The sequence below is a fragment of the Lynx rufus genome, unplaced genomic scaffold (assembly GCF_022079265.1).
Source record: "Lynx rufus isolate CCGP_SWC_20201006 ecotype Redwood Valley unplaced genomic scaffold, mLynRuf1.p SCAF_3, whole genome shotgun sequence".
NCBI classification, from domain to species: Eukaryota; Metazoa; Chordata; class Mammalia; order Carnivora; family Felidae; genus Lynx; species Lynx rufus.
In genome coordinates, this window is record NW_025814845.1 from 174,388,925 (window position 1) to 174,410,750 (window position 21,826).

A 21,826-nucleotide genomic window follows, 5' to 3' on the forward strand; every position below is an offset into this window, starting at 1 on the left:
AGTTTTCTGTTGAGTAGAGAATGTCAGTTTTCTGTCTTTGTATTTTGTCCTATTTTTTTAGCCTACTCTTTTCCTTTGTGTGGTTCCTCCTTCCCAGATAGGGTATCAGCTTTAATGTGAGTCAGTAGTATAGGTAAAATTCAGTTTTTTCTGTGATATTTTTTAAAGATTTTATTTTATTTTATTTTTAGAGAGAGTGAGCAAGCAGGGAGAGAGGGTGAGGCACAGAGTGGGGGAGAGAGAATCTTAAGCAGGCTCCAGTCCTGACGTAGGGCTCAGTCCCATGACCCTGGGATCATGACCTGAGCTGAATGAAGAGTCAGACACTCAACCAACTGAACCACCCATGTTCCCCTAAAGATTTTAGTTTTAAGTAATCTTTGCACCCAATGAGGGGCTTGAAGTCACAACCCTGAGATCAAGATTTGCATGCTCCACAGATTGAGCCAGCCAGGGGCCCCATCTACGATTTTTTTTTTTTTTTTAAACCTTATCTAAGTAGGCAACTTACTTGTTCTCAGATGAACAGAAGAGTCAGAGAAAGGGTCCTTCTTCCAGGTGTAGATTTGTGTTGAAAGATAGGAAAAACATTGTTTAATTTTGTTTTCTTCTTCTGGGTGGTTTTCAGTAATGCTTGAGACTTGCTAATATCCTTCCTCACTCTCCAGACCAAACAGCATTACAGAATTTTCTTTTGTCACACGACTTTTCCAGAGATTCTGTTTTCCTTTGAAGTCTTATCACTTAAAGCATTGTTTTTGAGGCTTGCAGAAACTTGTTCAGCTATTTCATAGGTTTAAAAAAATGTCTGCTATGAAAACTAGCTTCTGCAGTCATTCTTCATTTTCAAAGCATTCAGTAAAGTACGACCTTTCAGCTGAAATTCACCTTTCAGCTTAAATATTCTTTCAAGGACTCCTCTGCTAAGCCACTGAATTTCTGTACATAGATTTATGTCTTGAAGTGCACTAGTCTCTGCTTAATAAAGCAGATCATTTTTAAAGCATCATTTGGGACATTTTTCATTTCAAGGGTTTCTGATTCCAGTACCTCTCTGAAGAAATAGTGTCTTGTGATGACATCAGAATATTTGTTTTTTCACGAGAGTTAAAACCTTGTATTGAGCCAACCATTGATGGGGCACATCAGTGAAGATAACAGAGCAGTTACTCTAAGAGAGACCTTTGTTTCCAGATGTGAAGGCACTACATCAAGTATATCCTGCTCTTTGCTTTGTCGTGGCAGTTCTTTGTGGCAGAGGAGTTTTTCTTGAAATTTGTCATTTAAAGATTCTGCACAAACTACATTTATTAGTGAATAATGATGAATAGTGAATAGTGAATAAATTACTACATTTATTAGTGAAACCTGTTGATTTGTCAACTTGGATAGACAAGCTGTTGTTAGTTTTAAATTTGTGCAGCATTATGTGATGTGTCCTCAGTTTGTCGACTTACCTTATACTTTTTGGTACTTTTCAATTTCTCATGTTGTGCATTTTACTATCATTTGACATGTTGTCATTATTAGGTTCCTACCAACTGTGATTTCCTTCCTCTAAGTCCTCTCTGTTCTGGGCAGTAAGTTCTATTACCAATAACTTGTTTCCTGAGCTTTTTCACTGAATGTGACTTATTTATTTATTTATTTATTTATTTTTTAACAACAGCTTAACTCTGTTTCGTTTTGAGATTCCAGTAGCCATTTAAAATATTAAGTACATCGACTGTGTCCAGTGTCTGTGACTTATAGTTAAGAATCTTTTCAGTTTTGCCGGAGCCATTACATATTGTTTGCTACAGACAGTGTACAATGAAATAAGACACCTTGGGTTACCAGCCCATCTAAAATTGGCGAGTAGCTTTTCAGTAGAATGGTAGGCCTCTTTTTTTTTTTTTTTTTTTTTAGATTTTATTTTTAAGCACTCTGTACCTAATATGGGGTCCTAACAACCCCGAGATCCAGTCGCATGCTGACTGAGTCAGCTGGGTGACCCTAGTTATTTTTAAGTTTTTATTTTAATCCTAGTGTAGTTAACATACAGTGTTATATTTGTTTCAGGTGTACAATAAAGTGATTCAACAGGGGATTATAGTTTTTGATTACTAACCTTATTAGAATTGTTTGTGGGCCTGGGCTTTGAATCCTCTCTGTCACTTAATCTCATCTTAAAAAATCATTGCACTGGACTGTCAGACATGTTTATAAAACAAATGCTAACAAATTATCAAACCACAGGGATTTATTAAATGAGAATATTTCAAAAAACAAACACTTCACAATGTATTTTACTTCTTTTTACTATGTGATCTGTGTTTTACAACATTTACAACAGCAAAGCAGCCTGGGGCAGGTGAGTCCTGGTATGTACAAATTCCTTGTTCAGAATGAATATTTCCCTCAGATTTCCTTTTTGCCAGCAGAGCTTGTGAACTCCCGTGAGTGAGTTGACGCTGTATAGTGGGAGGTTAGGGGAGGTAATTTGGAAGGGAATTGCTGACATTGTCAGCCTACTGTGCTCCCGTTTGTGCAATATAGAGCTTACCAATTATCAATGGCTTCTCTCTATTTCATTGGAAACTGGTAACGGGCTTGTTCAAGTGAACATAGCCCTACTTGCCACGTGGTGCTAAAAGACCTGATGAAAACGTTGGCATGGCTGCTCAGTAGTTTGCCTGTTGCTGTGAGCCCTCAGGTTGCATGGTATGTGTGGTTGCAGAATTGATGTTTATTTTTTAGAATCACAGTTTCTCATGCTCCCCCTAGTGACATCTTATGGAACCCTAGGATTCTGTGGAATACTGGTCAAGCACCCTGTGATGAGATGGTATCTGTGAAAACCCAAATACTTAGGGTAAAACAGTGAATGGTTTTCTCCTGAGGTCAGAAAAAGATAAAAGGTACTGATTGTCACAAAATCTGTTGGGTATTACACTGGAAGTCCCCCCTAGTGCAGTGAAGCAGGAAAAAAGAAGTAACAGATGTAAAAACTGTAAAGGAAGAAGTAGAACTGTAGATGACATGATTAAATACATAGGAAAGCCAAGAGAATATGCAAGCTATTAGAATTAAGGTTGATAAAAATAAGGCCACTATAAAAAAAGCCAATTTCTACGAAGTTGCGAGAAAAAAAAAATAGCGAAATAAAATACAAAATGCAATACACCAAAAATCATCTAGTGATCAGGAAGGAATTTAACAAAGGTGTGTAATTGTTCTTCACTGAAAACTAGCTTTAGAGTGTTACGTAGTCTATGCATCCTTCATTTTTTTTTTCATTTTTCTTAACTCCTGATCGAAGAGCAAGAAATAAGGAAGTAATCTTGAGTTTCTCAGGTTTATCTCTCTTGCTCTTTTTTTTCCCCCCTCATTTTGTTATAACAGGTTTTCACTTGATAATTTGACAGCTGTGTTTGGCTTCTCTGTTTACATAGTTCAGTGAAAATGGTTAGGCTTTCATACAATGAATATTACTTTCGTTTTTGAGCTTGTTCTGATTGTAAAAATCCCATATTTAAATTAAAATATAATAATAAAGATAGGGCTAGTGCTTTTTTATTTTTCTTGAGATGTATTCATTCTTTTCTGCTTAGATTTTAAGATTAACTTGGCCTTTGATAATTTTATATTTAACTTAATGGGGGGAAGTTTTTAATGTGAAGAAAACTAAGGCAAATATGTTAGATTTAATCAGTGTTAATGGAGGATACAGAATAACTATTTTGTTTATTTTTTACTTTTCCCCCCTAAAGTTTATATATATATATATATATATATATATATATACATACACACACGTGTGTGTGTGTGTATATATATATATAGAGAGAGAGAGCATCTTCTCTCACACGCGCGATCATCTTCTTGTGTGAGCAGGGAGGGGCAGAGAAAGAGGGAGAAAGAGATTCCCAAGCAGCCTTTGTGCTGTCAGCACAGAGCCTGATGGCTGGACTCAATCCTGCAAACTGTGACATCATGACCTGAGCTGAAATTAAGAGCAGGATGCTCAACCGACTGAGCCATCCAGGCGCCCCTGGATACTTGGTTTTAATTGATGTATAGCTATAAATACTTCAAGATTTATAGATTTAAAGGGAAGAAAGTACAGGTATTAGTTTTCTATTGCTGCTGTAACAAATTACCACAAACTTGGTGGCTTAAAAAAGCACAAATTTATTATTTTACAGTTTTAGAAGTCAGAAGTCCAAAATCTATCTCACTGGGCTGAAGTCTGGGTGTAGGCAGGGCTGGTTCTTTCAGGGGGCTCTCTGAGGGAACTTCCTGTTTTTTCTTTAAAAAAAAATTTTTTTTTTTTAACATGTATTTATTTTTTGAGAGGGTGTGAGCAGGGCAGGGACAGAGAGAGAGGGAGACACACAGAATATGAAGCAGGCTCCAGGCTCTGGGCTCAGACTCGTGAACTGTGAGATCATGACCTGAGCCGAAGTCGGATGCTCAACCCACTGAGCCATCCAAAACCCCTGTTTTCTTTTTTGGCTTCTAGAGCCTGTCTGCATTTTGTCTGCATTTCATGATACCTGTCCTTTCTTGCATCACTCCGACCTCTTCCACTGTCCCATCACTGACTCTGAGGTCTCCCTTTTCCTCTTAGAAACACTTGTGATTATATTGGGCCCACCTGAAAAATTCACAATACTCTCTCCATTTCAGGATCCTTAATTTAGTCACACCAGTGAAGTCCCTTGGGCCACATAAGGTAACATAGTCACAGGTTTTAGGGTTTGGACATGGAAGTCTTTGGAGAGGTTGTAGTATTTGGGAGAGGGGTTGCAAAATGTACTGACAACAGTACATAATTACAAAATTATGGTTTTAATTTTTTTAATCCATCACACCAGTTGTGAGTTTGGTTAGTAAATTTCCATCTGTCCTTATGCCAGTCAGTTCATGCAAACATCAACAGGGTTTTTAATTTTTGCAATGAATTGATTTTTTGGGTGGGGGGAGAGAGAGTGTGTGAGCAGGGGAGAGGGGCTGAGGGGGGAGAGAAAGAGAATCTTAAGCAGGCTCTACACTTAGCACAGAGCTTGATAATGGGGCTGGATGTCACAACTGCGAAGATCATGACCTGAGCCACAATCAAGAGTCAGATGCTTAACTGAGACTCTCAGGCGCCCCTGTAATGAACTGATTTTAAACTCACAGGAGGGTTTTGTTTGGAGGACTTTAAAAAAGTTTTTTTTATTTTTTAATGTTGATACATTTTTTTGAGCACGCGCGAGCAGAGGAGGGGCAGAGAGGGAGACACAGAATCTGAAGCAGGTTCCAGGCTGTGAGCTGTCAGCACAAACTGACACAGGGCTCAAACTCATGAACTGTGAGATAATGGCCTGAGCCGAAGTTGGACGCTTAATTGACTGAGCCACCCAGGTGACCCTGCATGTTTTTATTCAATAATTTGTTCTGGACGGCTTTCCAAATTAGCACATAGAGAACATCTGCATTTTCTTTTTAAACATCTGTATAGTAGCATAGATGTTCTATAGTTTAATCAGTCTGGGTGATTTAATCAATTGCTGGCCACATATTGTTTATAATATTTTCCTTTTGCAACCAGAGCTGCAGTGACTGTGTCACTTATTTTAAGTTGTGCTGTAAGGTAAATTCCTAGAAATGGATTGCTGTGTCAAAGCGTTTAAATGCATTTATATTGCCAAATTGTGTTCCCTAGGAGTTGTATCAGTGTGCATTTTTACCAGCAGTGTGTGGGAAGGCCTGTTTCTTTACACCCTCATTGATAGAGTCATCAAATACGGATTTTTGATGAGGCACCTGGGTGACTCAGTTGGTTAAGCATCCGACTTCGGCTCAGGTCATGATGTCGTGGTTTGTGAGTTCGAGCCTCACATCAGGCTCTGTGCTGACAGCTCAGAGCCTGGACCCTGCTTCAGATTCTCTGTCTCCCTCTCTTTCTGCCCCTCCCCTGCTCACGCTCTGTCTCTCTTTCAAAAATAAATAAACATTAAAAAAAAAACATAAAAAATATGGATTTTTGCCAGTGTAATGGTTATGAAATATTTTGGTGTAAGTTGAGTATCTTTTCATATATTTAAGGTTTTTTACATTTCCTTTTCTGTGATTTATATGCTCCTGACTTTGGGTCATTTTCCCATTAGGTTTTTGGAGCTGTTAAAATATTAGGAAGATTAGCTCTTTGTGATAATGAGCTGAAAATATTTTTTCTCAGTTTATCATTTGATTTTTTAGAGCTGCAAATTTGAACTCAGTTCTGTCTGATTTTTATAGTCCATTCTGTTCATCACTATAATTGTGTTGCCTCAAATGATACATGTTCTACATTCCTGAAAGATTCCCTTACTTGTATCTATTACTTAATACATGTAGCATTTTAAAACTGTCTCCTAATAACAATATTTTTCCCTCAATAGACACGGCATCAGCGAGGAGATACACATCCTCTCACTTTAGAAGAAATTTTGGATGAAACACAACATTTAGATATAGGACTCAAGCAGAAACAATGGCTAATGACTGAGGTAAGACTAGGCTTAAAATAGCATTAAGAAAGTTGGTTACCATGAAATATTTGCTGTAACTAAGATTTTTAATATACTGAAATCTGATAATAATTTTTACTTAAAAGAATTGGCATAGGGTCTTTGTTTTTGTTTTTTAAACATACACATTTTAAGGTGGTTTGATTTATTGGTTTTCTTAAGATCTTATGTATCTATTTCAAAATGTCAAAGACTTTAGCATAAAAATTGTAAAGAAGTCTGTCATTGTACCACTTCATTTAAGTTTTTCCAGAATAATTGCTTTTTTTTAATTGCTAAATTTAGAATGTATTTTGTCAAATTGTATTGTTTTTATGTATGTTTTAGACATTTATACCATGAGGTAGTATAGGGATAATGAGATATTTGTTATGCTGTTACTACTTTATGACGTGATGGTGATATTATTGCCTCTAACAGATTACTTCGAAAACTAATCCTTAACATTGTGTATGTACACACATCATTGGAAGAAAAGAAACCCCACAATAATCAGTGACCATGCTAATTTAGAAATTAATAGCTTTTTAAAAATTCACACATTTCCCTCATTTCTACTTAAGTATGAAATGACAATTAGGAAGAATACTTTGTGTGACTAGTGCTGTATTCTAAAAATCAAATGTAAAGTTCCTAAAATATAACTTAATTTATTTTACTAAGCAAGATACTGTACTTGATTTTTATAAAATGAAGTTAATCAGTAACATTATAGCTCATTGTATCAGTGATGCACAAATGGTTGTAATCCACATTTAAATTCTGTTGCTTTACCCAATCTTGAAATTTCATGGACTACCAACATTAGTTTAAAATTATTACTACTTTTCTGTTCCCCCTCCTTTCTTCTTTGTTTCTTCTCTTTCTGCTTTCCAGGGTCAGGCTGACAGCTGCAGAAGAAAATAAATAGGATAGCTCTTCTTTGAGGAGCTTTCCTTCTGATAGTAGCTATATAGCAGAACTGACTAGGAATATAATTCATATTCAGTAATTCCTGCATTCCTACTCAGTTTCATTCTCAAGCTGCCATTATCGGTAGATTTCTTATATGCACAAGTCTGGTACTTTTCAGTTCCTTCCACACCTATAAGTACCATTTGATACCAGGTGGGGCAGACTATTGATAAAGTCCTCCCAGTGTTATGTTTCTTACATAGTGCCAGTATGTGATAAACTGTACTTTGAGGGTGGGATGGGCAATACCCAGTTCACTTTGTCTATTAATGTTAACTGGTGTTTATTCTTTTTTTTTTTTTTATCTTCCAGGAGAATCTGGGTATAGTTTCTTCAAATCTGTTGTGATAAAATGGTTTTTCTCATTTAAATAATTGATGTAGATAATAAGTTTCTTTTATAAAAAGTGAGCAACATGCTGATCTCTACCTGTTGTTTTTGGATCCTGGATGTCCAGTATTTTAGATATGCTAGTTGATATTCACAAGATACTTTTAACATACAACTATATTGGGTTTGATGTTTTTAAAATAATTAATAGAATTTAAGAATGTATATATGAGGTTTCCTTTTGTTAATATATCCAAATTCTGTCATCGTTACAGGCATTAGTCAATAATCCGAAAATTGAAGTGATAGATGGGAAGTATGCCTTCAAGCCCAAATACAACTTGAAAGATAAGAAAGCCCTACTTAGGCTGTTAGATAAGCATGACCAGCGAGGCTTAGGAGGAATTCTTTTAGAAGACATAGAGGAAGGACTACCCAATTCCCAGAAAGCTATCAAGGTAACATTTCTTTTTGTGCCTTAGTATAATTTGAATTAATAATATCTTGTTTTAAAAAACAGCAACTGTTTTAAAATTTTTATTTTTAAATGTTTATTTTTGAGAGAGGGTGAGAGAGTGCACGTGTGTGCATGAGCCGGGGAGGGGCAGAGAGAGAGGAAGAGGGAGAGAGAATCCCAAGCAGGGTCTGCACTGTCAGTGTAGAGTCCGATGCAGGGCTTGAACTCACGAACCATGAGATCATGACCTGAGCCAAGGTTAAGAGTCAGATGTTTAATGGACTGAGCCACCCAGGTGCCCTGGTGATGAGAACTTGTAAGATTTACTCTCTTAGTAGCTTTTAAATAAACAATACGGTTTTATTAACTGTACTTAGTGTGCTATATATTACATCCCCATGACTTTTTTACTTATTTATTTTATAACTGATAGTGTATACTTTTTGACTCCTTCATGCATTTTTCCCATCTCCCATCTGCTGTGTCTGACAACCACTAATCTGTTTTCTATTGATGAGCCTTTTTTTTTTTTTTTTAGATTCCACATAAAGGTGAGATCATACATTTGTCTTTTTCTGACTTATTTCACTTAGCATAATGGCCTCAAGGTCCATCTATTTTATTGCATATGGCAAGATTTCACTCTTTTATGGCTAGATAATATTTCAGGTGTGTGTGTGTGTGTATGTGTGTGTGTGTGTGTATCAGATTTTCTTTATCCACGTGTCCATCAATGGATACTTAGGTTGTTTCTGTATCTTGGCTATTGTGAACAATGGTGCTGTGTGCAAGGGAGTGCATATATCCTTTTCAGTTAGCGTTTTTGGTTTCATTGGATAAGTACCAGAACTGGATTACTGAAGTATAGGGTTGTTCTGTTTTCAATTGCACCAATTTACATTCACACCAACAGTGCATGAGAGTTCCCTTTTCTCCACATCTTCTCCAACAGTGATACCTTGTCTTTTTAATAATGGCTATTATTAACAGGTGTGAGATGATACCTCATTGTGGTTTAGCATTTCCCTGATGATGATGTTGATTGTGTTGGTGGTCATTTGTAGATCTTCTTTGGAAACATGTATTTGTGATCCTTTTCCAATTTTTAAATTAGACTGTTTTTTTGGTGTCAGGTTCCATGAGTTCTTTACATATTTGTGATTTTTTTTTTTAATGTTTATTTCTCAGACAGAGCATGAGTGGGGAGGGACAGAGAGAGAGGGAGACACAGAATCCGAAGCAGGCTCCAGGCTCTAGGCTCTCAGCTGTCATCACAGAGCCCAACACGGGGCTCGAACTCACAGACCATGAGATCATGACCTGAACAGAAGTCAGTCGCTCGACCGACTGAGCCACCCAGGTGCCCCTACATATTTTTGTGATCTTAACCCCTAATCAGATACATGATTTGCAAATATTTTCTCCCATTCAGTAAGTTGCCTTTCCATTTTATTGGTTTCATTTGCTGTGCAGAGCTTTTTAGTTTGATGCAGTGCCACTTTTTTGCTTTTGTTGTCTTTGCTTTTGATGTCAAGTCTGACAAATCAGATTTGATTGATGTCAAGTCTGACAAATCATCTCCAAAGCTGATATCAGGAAACTTATCTACCTGTGTTTTCTTCTTGGTCTTTTATGGTTTCAGGTCTTATATTCAGGTTGTTAATTCATTTTAAGTTAATTTTTGTTAATGGTGTAAGATAGTGGTCCAATTTCATTCTTTTGCTTGTAGCTGCCCAGTTTTTCCAGCACCACTTATTAAAGAGACTGCCCTTTGTGCATTGTTATTCTTGGCTCATTTGTCATAAATTTGTCATATATGCATATATGGGCTCTCTATTCTGTTTCATTGATCTGTGTAACACTTTTTTTTGTCAGTACTATACTCTTTTGATTACTGTCGCTTTGTAATATAGTGTGAAATCAAGAAGTGTGATACCTCTAGCTTTGTTCTTTCTCAAGATTACTTTGGCTATTCAGGATCTTTTGTGGTTCCATGTAAGTTTTAGGATTAGTTTGTTCTTTTTGTGTGGAAAATGCCATTGGAATTTTGACAGGGATTGCATTGAATCCATAGTTTGCTTTGGATAGTATGGCCATTTTAACAATGGTCCTCTTCCAATCCATGAGCATGGTGTATCTTTCCATTTATTTGTGTTGTCTTCAGTTTCTCTCATGAATGTCTCACACTTCGCAGTGTAGAGGTTTCTTACGTCCTTGGTTAACTTTATTCCTAGATATTTTATTCTTTTTGATGCACTTGCAAATGGGGTTATTTTCTTAATTTCAGATAGTTTGTTATTAGTGTAGAGAAATGTAACTTATTTCTGTATATAGGTTTTGTATCCTGCAACTGTACTGTATTTGTTTATTCTAAAAGTTTGGTGGAGTCTTTAGGGTTTTCTATATATGTCGTATTATCTGAAATTACACTTTTTGTTCTTCTTTCCAATTTGGATGCCCTTAATTTCTTTTTCTTATTTAATTGCTCTGGCTAGCACCTCCAGTAATGTGTTGAATAAAAGTGACAGGAACAGGCATTCTTGTCTTGTTTCTGATTTTAGAGGAAAAGTTTTTGGTTTTTCACCAGTGAGTGTGATATTAACTGTGGAATTGTCATAAGTGGACTTTATTATGGTAAGGTGTATTCCCTGTATACCCAGTTTGTTGATGGTGGTTTTTTGTTTTTTGTTTTTTTTTTTTTTTTTATCGTGAGTGGATGTTGAATTTTGTCAAATGCTTTTTCTGCATTTATTGAGAGGTCATATGATTTTTCCAAGTTTCATGTTGTTAATGTGGTATATCACATTGTTTGATTTGTGCATTTGAACCTTGCGTCCCTGGAATAAATCCCATTTGATCATGGTATATAATCCTTTTAGTGTATTGTTGAATTCTGTGTGCTAATACTGTGTTAGGATTTTTGTATCTGTATTCATCAGACATGTTGGCCTATCAATTTTTTTCTTGTGGCATCTGTGTCTGGTTTTGATATCAGGTTAATGCTAGCCTCATAAAACGTGTTTGGAAGTATTCCCTTCCCCTATTTTGAAAGAGTTTAAGAGGGATCGATATTAATTCTTTTTTGAATGTTTGGTAGAATTCATCAGTTAAGTTGCCTGGTCTTGGACTTTTTTTTGTTGGGAGATTTTTTTTTTTTTTTTTGGATTACTGATTTTTTTTTTCAATGTTTGTTTATTTTGAGAGAGAGAGAGAGAGAGAGAGAGTGTGTGAGCAGGAGAAGGAGACACAGAATCCAAAGCAGGCTCCAGGCTCCGAGCTGTCAGCACAGAGCCCAATGCAGGGCTCGAATTCACAAACCGCGAGATCACGGCCTGAGCTGAAGTCGGGTGCTCAGCCCACTGAGCCACCCAGGGGGCCCCGAGACTTTTCTTATTTTTGGTGTAGGCATTTATAGCTTTGAATTTCCATCTTAGAACTGCTTTTGCTTTATCTCATAAGTTTTGGTGTGCTGTATTTCTATTTTCTTTTGTCTCCAGGTATTTTTAATTTCTCCTTTCATTTCTTTGTTGACCCATTAGTTGTATAGTAGTATATTGTTTAGCCTCCACATGTTTAATGTGTTTTTGCATTTTTCTTCTTATAACTGATTTCTGTTTCTATACTATTGTGGTCAGAAAAGATACTTGAGGGGCACCTGGGTGGTTCAGTAGGTTAAGTGTCCAGCTTCAGCTCAGGTCATAATCTCGTGGTTTGTGAGTTTGAGCCCCATGTTGGGCTCTGTACTGACAGCACAGAGCCTGGAGCCTGCTTCGGATTCTGTGTCTTCCTCTCTCTCTGCCCCTCCCCTGCTCGCACTCTGTCTCTGTCTTTCTCAAAAGTAAACATTAAAAAAAAAGATGATATGCTTTAGGTATTCTTAAATTTATTGAGATTTGTTTTCTGTCTAACGTGCTATCTATTCTGGAGAATGTTCCATGTGCACTTGAAAAGAATGTGTATTTTGGGGGTGCCTGGGTGGCTCAGTCGGTTAAGTGTCCGACTTTGGCCCAGGTCATGATCTCGCGGTTTGTGAGTTCGAGCCCCGCGTCGGGCTCTGTGAGCCTGGAGCCTGCTTCAGATTCTGTGTCTCCTCCCCCTCTCTCTGCCCCTCCCATGCTCATACTCTGTCTCTCTCTGTCTCTCAATAATAAATGTTAAAAAAATTTTTTTTTAAAATAAAATAATGTGTATTTTGCTGTGTTTGGATGATATGTTTGGTATGTATCTGTTAATTCTGCTGTCCTGATGTATTAAGGCCAGTATTTCCTTACTGATTTTCTGTCTGGATGATCTATTCATTGATATAACTGGGGTATAAACTCTACTGTTACTTTATCACTGTCAACTTACTACTTTGTTAATATTTGTTTTATGTATTTTGGTGGCCCTGTGTTGGGTACAAAGATATCCTGTTTTTGGATTGATCCCTTTATCATGATGTAATGCTGTCTTTGACTCTGTTACAGACTTTTGTAGTCTGTTTTGTCTGATATAAGTATTGCCAAGTCAGCTTCCTTTTGGTTTTCATTTGCAGAGAATGTCTTTTTCATCTCACTTTGAGTCTCTGTGTGTCTTTAGATCTTAAGTGAGTCTCTTGTAGACAGCATATACCTGGGTCTTGTTTTCATCTTGTTTTGTTTTATCCTTTCAGCCACCCTATGTCTTTTGATTGGAGCATTCAGTCCATTTATATTTGAAGTAGTAATTGGTAGGTATGTACTCATTGCCATTTAATTTGTTGTTTTCTTTTTTGTTTTTGTTCTGTTTTTTTCTTCTTTTTTGGCTTTGTTCCCTTGCGATCATGCTTTTCCTTAGTGTTTTGTTTTCCTTTCTCTTTAGTTTTTAGTGTATCTCTTATAGGTATTTGGCTTGTGTTTATCATGAGGTTCATACATAGCATCCTATGTATATAGTGATCTATCGATGTTGATGGTCGTGTAAATTCAGATATGTTCTAAAAGCCCTACATTTTTACTGCCCCACCCCCGTTTTGTTTTTCATGTCATATTTTATATCTTATTTTTTTGTGTTCTTCGACCAATTATTGTAGGTGTAGATGATTTTATTACTTTTGTCTTTTAACCATCACACTATATAGGTGGTTGATCTACTACCTTCACTATATGTTTACCTTTACCACTAAAATGCCTTCTTTCATAATTTTCTTCTAGTTACGTCTTTTCATTTATAGAAGTCCCTTTAACATTTCTTATAAGGTTGGTTGGTTGTTGAACTCCTTTAACTTTTGCTTGTACGGGAAACTCTTCTCTTTCCTTCACATCTGAATGATAATCTTGCTGGATAGAGTAAGTTCTTGGTTTTAGGTTTTTTACTGTCATTGCTTTGAATATGTCGTACCATTCTCTTCTGGCCTTTGAATTTTTGTCTGAAAAATCAACTTCTAGTCTTAGAGGGGTTCTGTAGGTTGTAAATAGTTGTTTTTGATTTTAAGAATCACTCTTCCTCTTGGGGTGCCTGGGTGGCTTAGTTGGTTAAGCATCTGACTCTTGATTTCAGCTCAGGTCATGATCTCATGGTTTGTGAGATCGAGCCCCGCTTTGGGTTTTATGCTGACAGTGCAGAGCCTGCTTGGGATTCTCTCTCTCTGCCCCTCCCCTGCTTATGCTCTCTCTCTCTCTCTCTCAAAATAAATAAACCTAAAAAAAAAAAATCAACTTTTTAAATTGTTGATAATTGTATTCTAGTGTATCTTGGCATAGATCTTTTTTGGTATAGGTCTCTTTTGTTCATCTTACTGGGGACTTTCTGTATTTCCTGGACTTGGATGTCTGTTTCCTTTGCCAAGTCAGAGGAGTTTCCAGCCATTATTTTTTTAAGTAGGTTTCTTTCCTTTTTCTCTTCTCCTTCTGGGATCCCTATAATTTGAATATTAGTATGCTTGATGTTGTCCCAGAGGTCCCTTAAACTATCCTCATTTTTAAAAACTGTCTTTTTTCTTTTTGCTGTTCTGATTGGGTGATTTCCACTATCCTGTCTTACAAATCACTGATCCGTTTTTTCCGTGTCATTTGATCTGCAGTTGATTCCCTGTACTGTATTTTTCATTTCAGTTATTGTATTCTTCAGCTCTGATTTTTCAGCTCTCTTTTTAAATTTTCTCTTTGTTGAAGTTCTCACCGTGTTCACCTGTTTTTCTCCTGAGTTTGGTGAGCATTTTTATGACCATTACTTTGAACATTTTATCTGAACTATTTTTCAAAGTATTTTATGTCATGAATAATTTATATAAATAAGAATGAAGGGATGGTAAAAAACAACTTTATTGGAAATTTTTATAAGATTTTAACATAGCAAACTTCTGTATCAAGTGTATTTTGGCAAACACATCAGAAAGATGAAAGAATACTATTATACGTCTTTTTAGCAAAGTGAAATGGCAAAGGTTCCTATCACATAGTATTGTACAGTGAATTCCTTCTTGTTGAAAAACTAACTGAAGGAAAATATCTTATATATTTAAGTCCTTAGCAGTGTCATTCAATCATTGATTCTTAAGCTTGAGGTGATTCATCTGTGGTATTGTCATCCAAAGACTCACAGGTTTAGATTTTATTTCTATAATGAATTTCACCATCATCAGAGTCTAGAGTGAGTGCTACTATCAGGCTTTCTGTATTCTTGTTCTCATTCATTAATAATGGTGAAGTATCTTCCGTCAGTTTTCTTGTCATTGCTCTAAGGAGCAGAAAATAAAAAATTCTGAACTGTCAAATATTTAATGAAAGCTAAAAGACAACAAAGACCACTCTGTAGTCTTTTATATCTTCTGAAAGATAATGCAATAGTTTGGGCAGTACAATAACACAAATTGAATCACACTTCTAAGTGATAGAATTTCACTGTTTCACTATTATATCACACTTGTAGGTGATATAACCTTTCTTTCCTTTTTTTAAAAAAAAACTTAACTATTTATTTATAATGTTTATTTATTTATTTATTGAGAGGGGGGCGAGAAAGCTGGGGAGGGCGGGGGGGGGGGTGGGAAGAGAGAAACCCAAGCAGACTCCATGCTGTCAGCAAAGAGCCCAATGTGGGGCTCAAAACCATGAACCATGAGATGATGAGCTGAAATCAAGAGTCAGACACTTAAACTGACTGAGCCAGCCAGGTGCCCCACTATTTTAGCTTTTTAAAGCATAATTGGAAATAATTGCTAATGGTAAATAAGTGGCAAAATATTTTAAAGTAGAGGGAAAGTAAGAACACTAAGATCACACAATTTTTCTTTGATTAATAAAAGGCTCCAATGGACCTATATTAAATTGCAACATAGGTTGGATTTTTTCAAAAATAAGTAAGGTTTCTTTTTGTACTTTGGAAATCTCTAAGAATAAAACTCTTGGAATATCAATACATAAAAGTAGTGAGAATTGCTCATTGAAAGAAATTTGAGAATTAAAATTGGGTGTAGTAGACCTTAATGGTATACTGAAGGTTAAAAGAAATAGGAGTCCTGGGGCACCTGGGTGGCTCAGTTAAGTGTCCAACTCTTGGTTTTGGCTCAGGTCATGATCTCACGGTCATGGTTTCAAGCATTGCATTGGGGTGCATGCTGACAGCGCTGAGCCTGCTTAGGGTTCTCTCTCCTCTCTCTTTGCCCCTCCCTGGTGCACACGCGCTCGTGTTCTCTTTCTCTTTCTCTCTCTCTCTCTCTCTCTCTCTCTCTGTCAAATAGACTTAAAAGGACTACTACTTTTTTTTTTTATTAAAAAAAATATTTTGTTGGGGGGAGGTAATTTGGAAGTTAACTGAAAAAAATTTGTTTTTTTGTCTTTTAAGGCTTTGGGGGACCAGATACTATTTGTAAATCGTCCTGATAAAAAGAAAATTCTTTTCTTCAATGATAAGAGCTGTCAGTTTTCTGTGGATGAAGGTGAGCCTTTCTGTTTAGTTTTCAAATATTACAAATATAGGGTGACAAATTTATATTTATAATCCTATTATAGGTGTGCCTGGGTGGCTCAGTCAGTTAAGCGTCCTACTTCTGCTCAGGTCATGATCTCATTGTTCATGAGTTCAAGCCCCATGTCCGTCTCTGTGGTGAGAGCTCAGAGCCTGGAGCCTGTGATTCTGTGTCTCCTTCTCTCTCTGCCCTTCCCCCGCTCCTTGCTCTGTCTCTCAAAAGTAACATTATAATTCTATGTTAACAAATTTTGTAGTAGTGCTTTTTTAGCCTTATCTTTTAGAACACAACTAATCTTCTAACATATTGTTTCTGAGAATGCAATTTGAAATATGGAATTTGAAAGATTTTAGGTTATTTGTACTTGTAATCATATAGTAGGTTAGATATTTTATGCTTCTATGTCAGCGGTACCAGTTTATTTCTTTATTTCTATTATTTTACAAATACTACATATCTTGGTATGAAAGCTTGATGCAGGATGGGAAAAAGAACAAAATTCTGTTGGTGACTAATATTAAGTAATTTATAAGTTGATTATCAGATTGGATAGAGAAGATGATTTTTTTTCTCTGACTCTTGTAGAGTCAGATGCTAATAAGCTTATGGTGAATCTTATACTAAATGTGTGATGCCTGTGTTTGGATTTTAATTAAAAATACTTCATTAATACTTGTCAGGTAAAATAGTTAAACAAGGGTTTAGTCATGGGAAATCTATACCTATACAAGTAGAAATTCTCACTTAGGGACACTGGGTGTCTCAGTTAAGCGACTGACTTCAGCTCAGGTCATAATCTCGCAGTTTGTGATTTGGAGCCCCACGTTGGGCTCTGTGCTGACAGCTCAGAACCCGGAGCCTGCTTTGGATTCTGTGTCTCCTGTCTCTCTTTGACCCTCCCCTGCTTGTGCTCTGTTTCTCTCTCAAAAATAAATAAATAAATAAAAATTCTCATTTAAACAAGTGTGAGACTGTACTGTAAATTTGTATTAATTTTGAACTAAAAAGGCAAGAAAAGAATTAAACACCATTTTAATTATAAAATTTGAAAAGTAATACAAACTTACACCAGAATATCTTAACATTATAGAATTACATAAAATAAAAAAGTAATATTAAATTCCAAATAGTGAAACTATTGTTATGCATGCCTGGTAGTCCTAGTGACTTTTGTTTATTGTATTAAATAAAAGAGTTTCTATTGAAGGAATAATTTTGTATAAAAATGCACATGTAATTCTTGTCCCTTTAGTAGCCCATACATGTCTTATGATTTTGCAATTTTTGCAATAGCTCTTAAGTTTTTCTTTTATTTGTTATCTGGCTGCAGATATTAGGCTTGTGGTGCTTGTAGATAGGAGTTTAGTCAACCTGAAGTTACGCAGATGACCATGATTTGTTTTAGGAAATAGAATGTTGTGTTTTGTTGGAAAATCATGATTGAGAGTACCTTGTATATAGTTGGTTCTCAATAAATGTTTTTTACTGTAAATAAAAAATTTCAAAGCATTCCAGTTATTCTGTATTGCACTTTCTAATAAAGTAAGCTTTCTGTATGTCAATAAGGTAGTAGTGACCTTCTATACACTGTAGTGATACTCATTTAAGAAAGTTTGGCTTAGCAGTTTTCGTATTGCTTGAGTTGCTTTTTGAAAACTTTTATACTTGTCATACTGATTTGACACTTTGAAAAAACATAGCGGTGGACTTGATCCTTAAGATATTTACAAGTTTAAAAAAAATAGCTGATTCCTTTATTCTTTGGCATAGCTAATCCATTTGAAAGCAATTTGCAGTATTAAAAAAAAAATCACAAGTATCACGTGTTCCAATAGGAAGATCTTACAATGAAAAGCAGATACATTTTTCCTTTCACTAATTGGAGGCCCTTTCATTTGTGGCCATACTTAACTGGATTTACTTAAATTTTTTTGTTTTTAGTGTTTGTTTATTTTTGAGAGAGAGACAGAGTGTGAGTCGGGGAGGAGCAGAGAGAGAGAGAGGGAGATACAGAATCTGAAGCAGGCTTCAGGCTCTGAGCTATCAGCACAGAGCCCAGTGAGGGGCTCGAACTCACAAACCGTGAGATTGTGACCTGAGCTGAAGTCGGACGCTTACCAACTGAGCCACCCAGGCGCCCCTAACTGGATTTATTTTAATTCTTTGAGTGGTTTTCCCCTTATAATATGCTTATATTTTTATTTCTTGATTTTTCAGCTTGAAGTATTATAATGACTTTTTCTTACCATGTTGCTGATTCCACCTGCTGTCTCTCTTCTTCACTTTCTAATATAGTATAGCACTAGTTTTAGTTTCCCCTACCATTTTTCTTGATACCTTTATCAATCAAAATAATTGAACATTCTCTGGGAATTTTTAGTATTAAGTCTGCTCTGCAGATGGCAGCATGGTGTAGCATATCTGTTGTGTTATGTAGATGTGTAATTTGAGGCAAATGTTGAGGTTGCAGTAGCTCGCTAAGAATAGCATGGACCTCTAGGTTTTCTTGGTAAAATTTCATTGGAGAAATTTTAGGAGTATACTTAATTTCCGCTGTAATCCTCACACTAAACATTATACCAAGCCATTATTTTCTGTCCCCTGTTGCGATTTTTCTGTGGATATCACTGTTTTAACTTTGCTCAGCCTTTTCCTGTTTGCGTTATCTTTTTCTAAAGTTCTGTTCTTTAATATTATCCCTATTTTCATTTGCTGTTTTATATGGCCTTTGTTGGCTTAAACTCTTCCCATCTCCTTATTACTTGGTTTATAAGGACAAGATGAGGATTTTCACTTTTTTTACCCAGATTATAAAAGTAACCATATATGCTTGTTGGTAAAATCCTACACATTTAGAAGTAAGTTGTGTAAATTGTTTGATGTTTATTTTTCTAATTTTCTAATTTGCTTTTTCTCTGTTGGAGATATTCTATAATGCCATATGGCTATTTAGTGTTCCATTATATAAGTGTACCTGATAAATGGATTTTTAAGTATTTAATAATGCTGCAGCAAATATTCTTATACACCTTACATGCTGGATATGTGTATGTATTTTTTATGTTATGAAATAGCTGTATATATCTGGAGATATTGGGAAGGTAAATTGACAGATTATGCATCTATTAAGATCTTTGTTGTTTCTGACTTAATATATGTTGAAATATATTACTAGATTTCCTAATAGTGAACTGTCCTTACACTCCTAAAATAACCCTTTTTTTATGTTCTATATTTCTGGATTCTTTTCCTGTATATTAAGGATTTTTGCTTCAGTATTCAGTGTTCTCTTTTTTGTTTACTTTCTCAGGATTTGTTTTGGGTGTGATGCTGGATACATCCAAACAGAAGTACTGTTTTTCCTTCCTTCCATCATTCCTGTCCTTTTCCTTCCCTTTCCCATTCTTTCCTTATGAGAATATTCAATTTCTTGAGGATTTGAACATGAAAACTCATGGATGCATGTGTCTGGCTGTGGCTGCTTTGACAGCATTCTTCATATCTTCTTTGGTTATGTCCTTCATAAAGTTTCCTACCTTGTGAATTTTTGGCAATCTGTTCTTTCCTAAAATCACTTTTAATTTTCAAATTTAATAGCATATGCTTTTGCAGAGTGTGGCCCTAGAACGTGTTTAATTTTTTTGTGTAATTTTCCCTTTTTATTGTTAACTTTTTGTATTTGGGCATTCTCCCTTATTTCTGTATTATGCTGTTGGTTTATCTATTTTACTTTTGTTGTTGTGTTTTTGTTTTAAGGGAAAATACAATCAGATCACCTTTTACATACTAAATTTTGATTGACTACTTCATATGAGCAGTGACTGAGCAAACATTAAAATCTGCCATTGCCTTTTGGTTGTTAATTTTGCCAGTACTTCCTGTATGTTTTCCTGCAGAGTTTTTAGCTTATAAACATTCTTGACAATCCTAGTTTAAGGACTGTATCCATAAACATTATAAAGCATCCCCTCTTGGTTGTAGTTCATATTTTTTTTTACTTTAAAGTCTGACTTTATCTCATTATTCTTTTAATCCCTTGCCCTTTTTTTTGACTGATATATTTTTGCCCATTTTTTTGTACCCTGTCTTTTGTGTATATATTTCCTTTGTAGTTGACATACAGTCGGTTTTAACCTTTTGAAATGTCATTTTATATTTATTATCTTTAATACGTGATATATTCGCCCCATTATTTGTTTGGAAATTATATAATTTGGGGGGACTCTTTTGTGTATATAAAGTGATTCTCTTTATATCTCTAAGTAATTTGCTTAAACTTATTGGTATCATTTTATCAACTTCGTTCTTTTGTTTTTATTTTCTAATTGACACTTTTTGAAATTTTGGTAATGGTCTATTATAGTGTATTCATGAATTCATTTATTCAACAAATATTTACTGATGTCCTATTATATGCCCCAGTCATTTTGTTAAATATAGGGATACAGTAGTGAACAAGGTAGACCATTCTCTGCCTTTGTGGAGTTTATATTCTAAAGGATAAAGTAGACAATACAAAAAATAAAAATGATTACAGATTGTATCAAATTCTAGGAAAGAGACAAATGTAGTATGTGCAAGCCAGTAAAGGCATGGGGGATAGAGCTCAGAGAAGACCGCCATGGATGGAGGAGCCATGGAATGAGGTGGAGCCAGCCTTGCAAAGTACCGGAATGGTGCCCATGTGTGTGCTGTTGTGGGGGAAGTGGGGTTCAAGCAGAGAATAGTGAAGGCAAAGGTTGTAGTAAAGACTTTGGTTTTTTTCACAGACTAGTGGTTTTTAATCCTTTATGCATCAGATTCAGTGGGCCTTGAGTAACAAATACTTTGTAACATCTTCTTTGCTCTTATAAAATGAAATTTCAAGATGATACAACCTACTTTTAGACATAATTTCTTAGAAGTCAGTATAATACTGGGACGCCTGGCTGGCTTAGTCGGTAGAGCATGTGACTCTTAACCTCAGGGTTGTGAGCTCCACATTGGGCATAGAGCTTCTTTAAAAAACAAAACAAAACAAAACAAAAAACTATAATACCCTAACTGTAACAGAAAGGAGAAATAAAAGGAATTGATTTATATTTTATAAAAAATTTATTTCAATATTTTTAATATTTAATCTGTTCAAGCACATATTGGAATATAAAAAGAATATAAATAATATAGTTGTTGACCTTTATGTGTAGAGTCACTATGGGATGCAATGGCTACAGATGGACCAGTACTAATGTCATGATGCAGTAGCAACCTATATACCATGATCAGTGTTTTCCTTAAGCGGTAAAGAACTCTTGGCAAAGGTCTGCAAAATACAAAGTGAAGTTTTTCTGTGACTTGCAAAGGTTAATCATACTATATTCTCTGTATAATATATCTTGTATGTTGCTAGGAAATCATGTGTATATTAAACCACTATAAAAAGTACTTTATGTATGTATTTAGAATTTGGTTGTAGGCTCAGTTATCATAAACTGATGTTTTTCATTAATCTTTATACTTTCAAAGAAGGATGGCTGGAGGAAGAAAGGTTTTTCAACAAGGGCAGTATTGATATTTGGAGCTGGGTGATCTTTTTTTTTTTGGTGTTAGAATTGTTATTCTGTATTGTAGATGTTTTGT

General features: G+C 35.6%; 1 protein-coding gene across 4 annotated transcripts in view; it reads left to right on the plus strand.

The window, feature by feature from the left end:
• The window catches only part of GTF2E2 (general transcription factor IIE subunit 2), a 79,683-nt gene that overhangs the window by 38,189 nt on the left and 19,668 nt on the right, over nucleotides 1-21,826 (plus strand). For all 4 annotated transcript variants that reach the window (XM_047091206.1, XM_047091203.1, XM_047091207.1 and 1 more), the window contains exons 4-6: nucleotides 6,411-6,518; nucleotides 8,099-8,281; nucleotides 16,084-16,177. In XM_047091206.1, coding sequence (XP_046947162.1) covers nucleotides 6,411-6,518; nucleotides 8,099-8,281; nucleotides 16,084-16,177 — 385 coding nt within the window. The remainder of the gene's footprint in view (nucleotides 1-6,410; nucleotides 6,519-8,098; nucleotides 8,282-16,083; nucleotides 16,178-21,826) is intronic.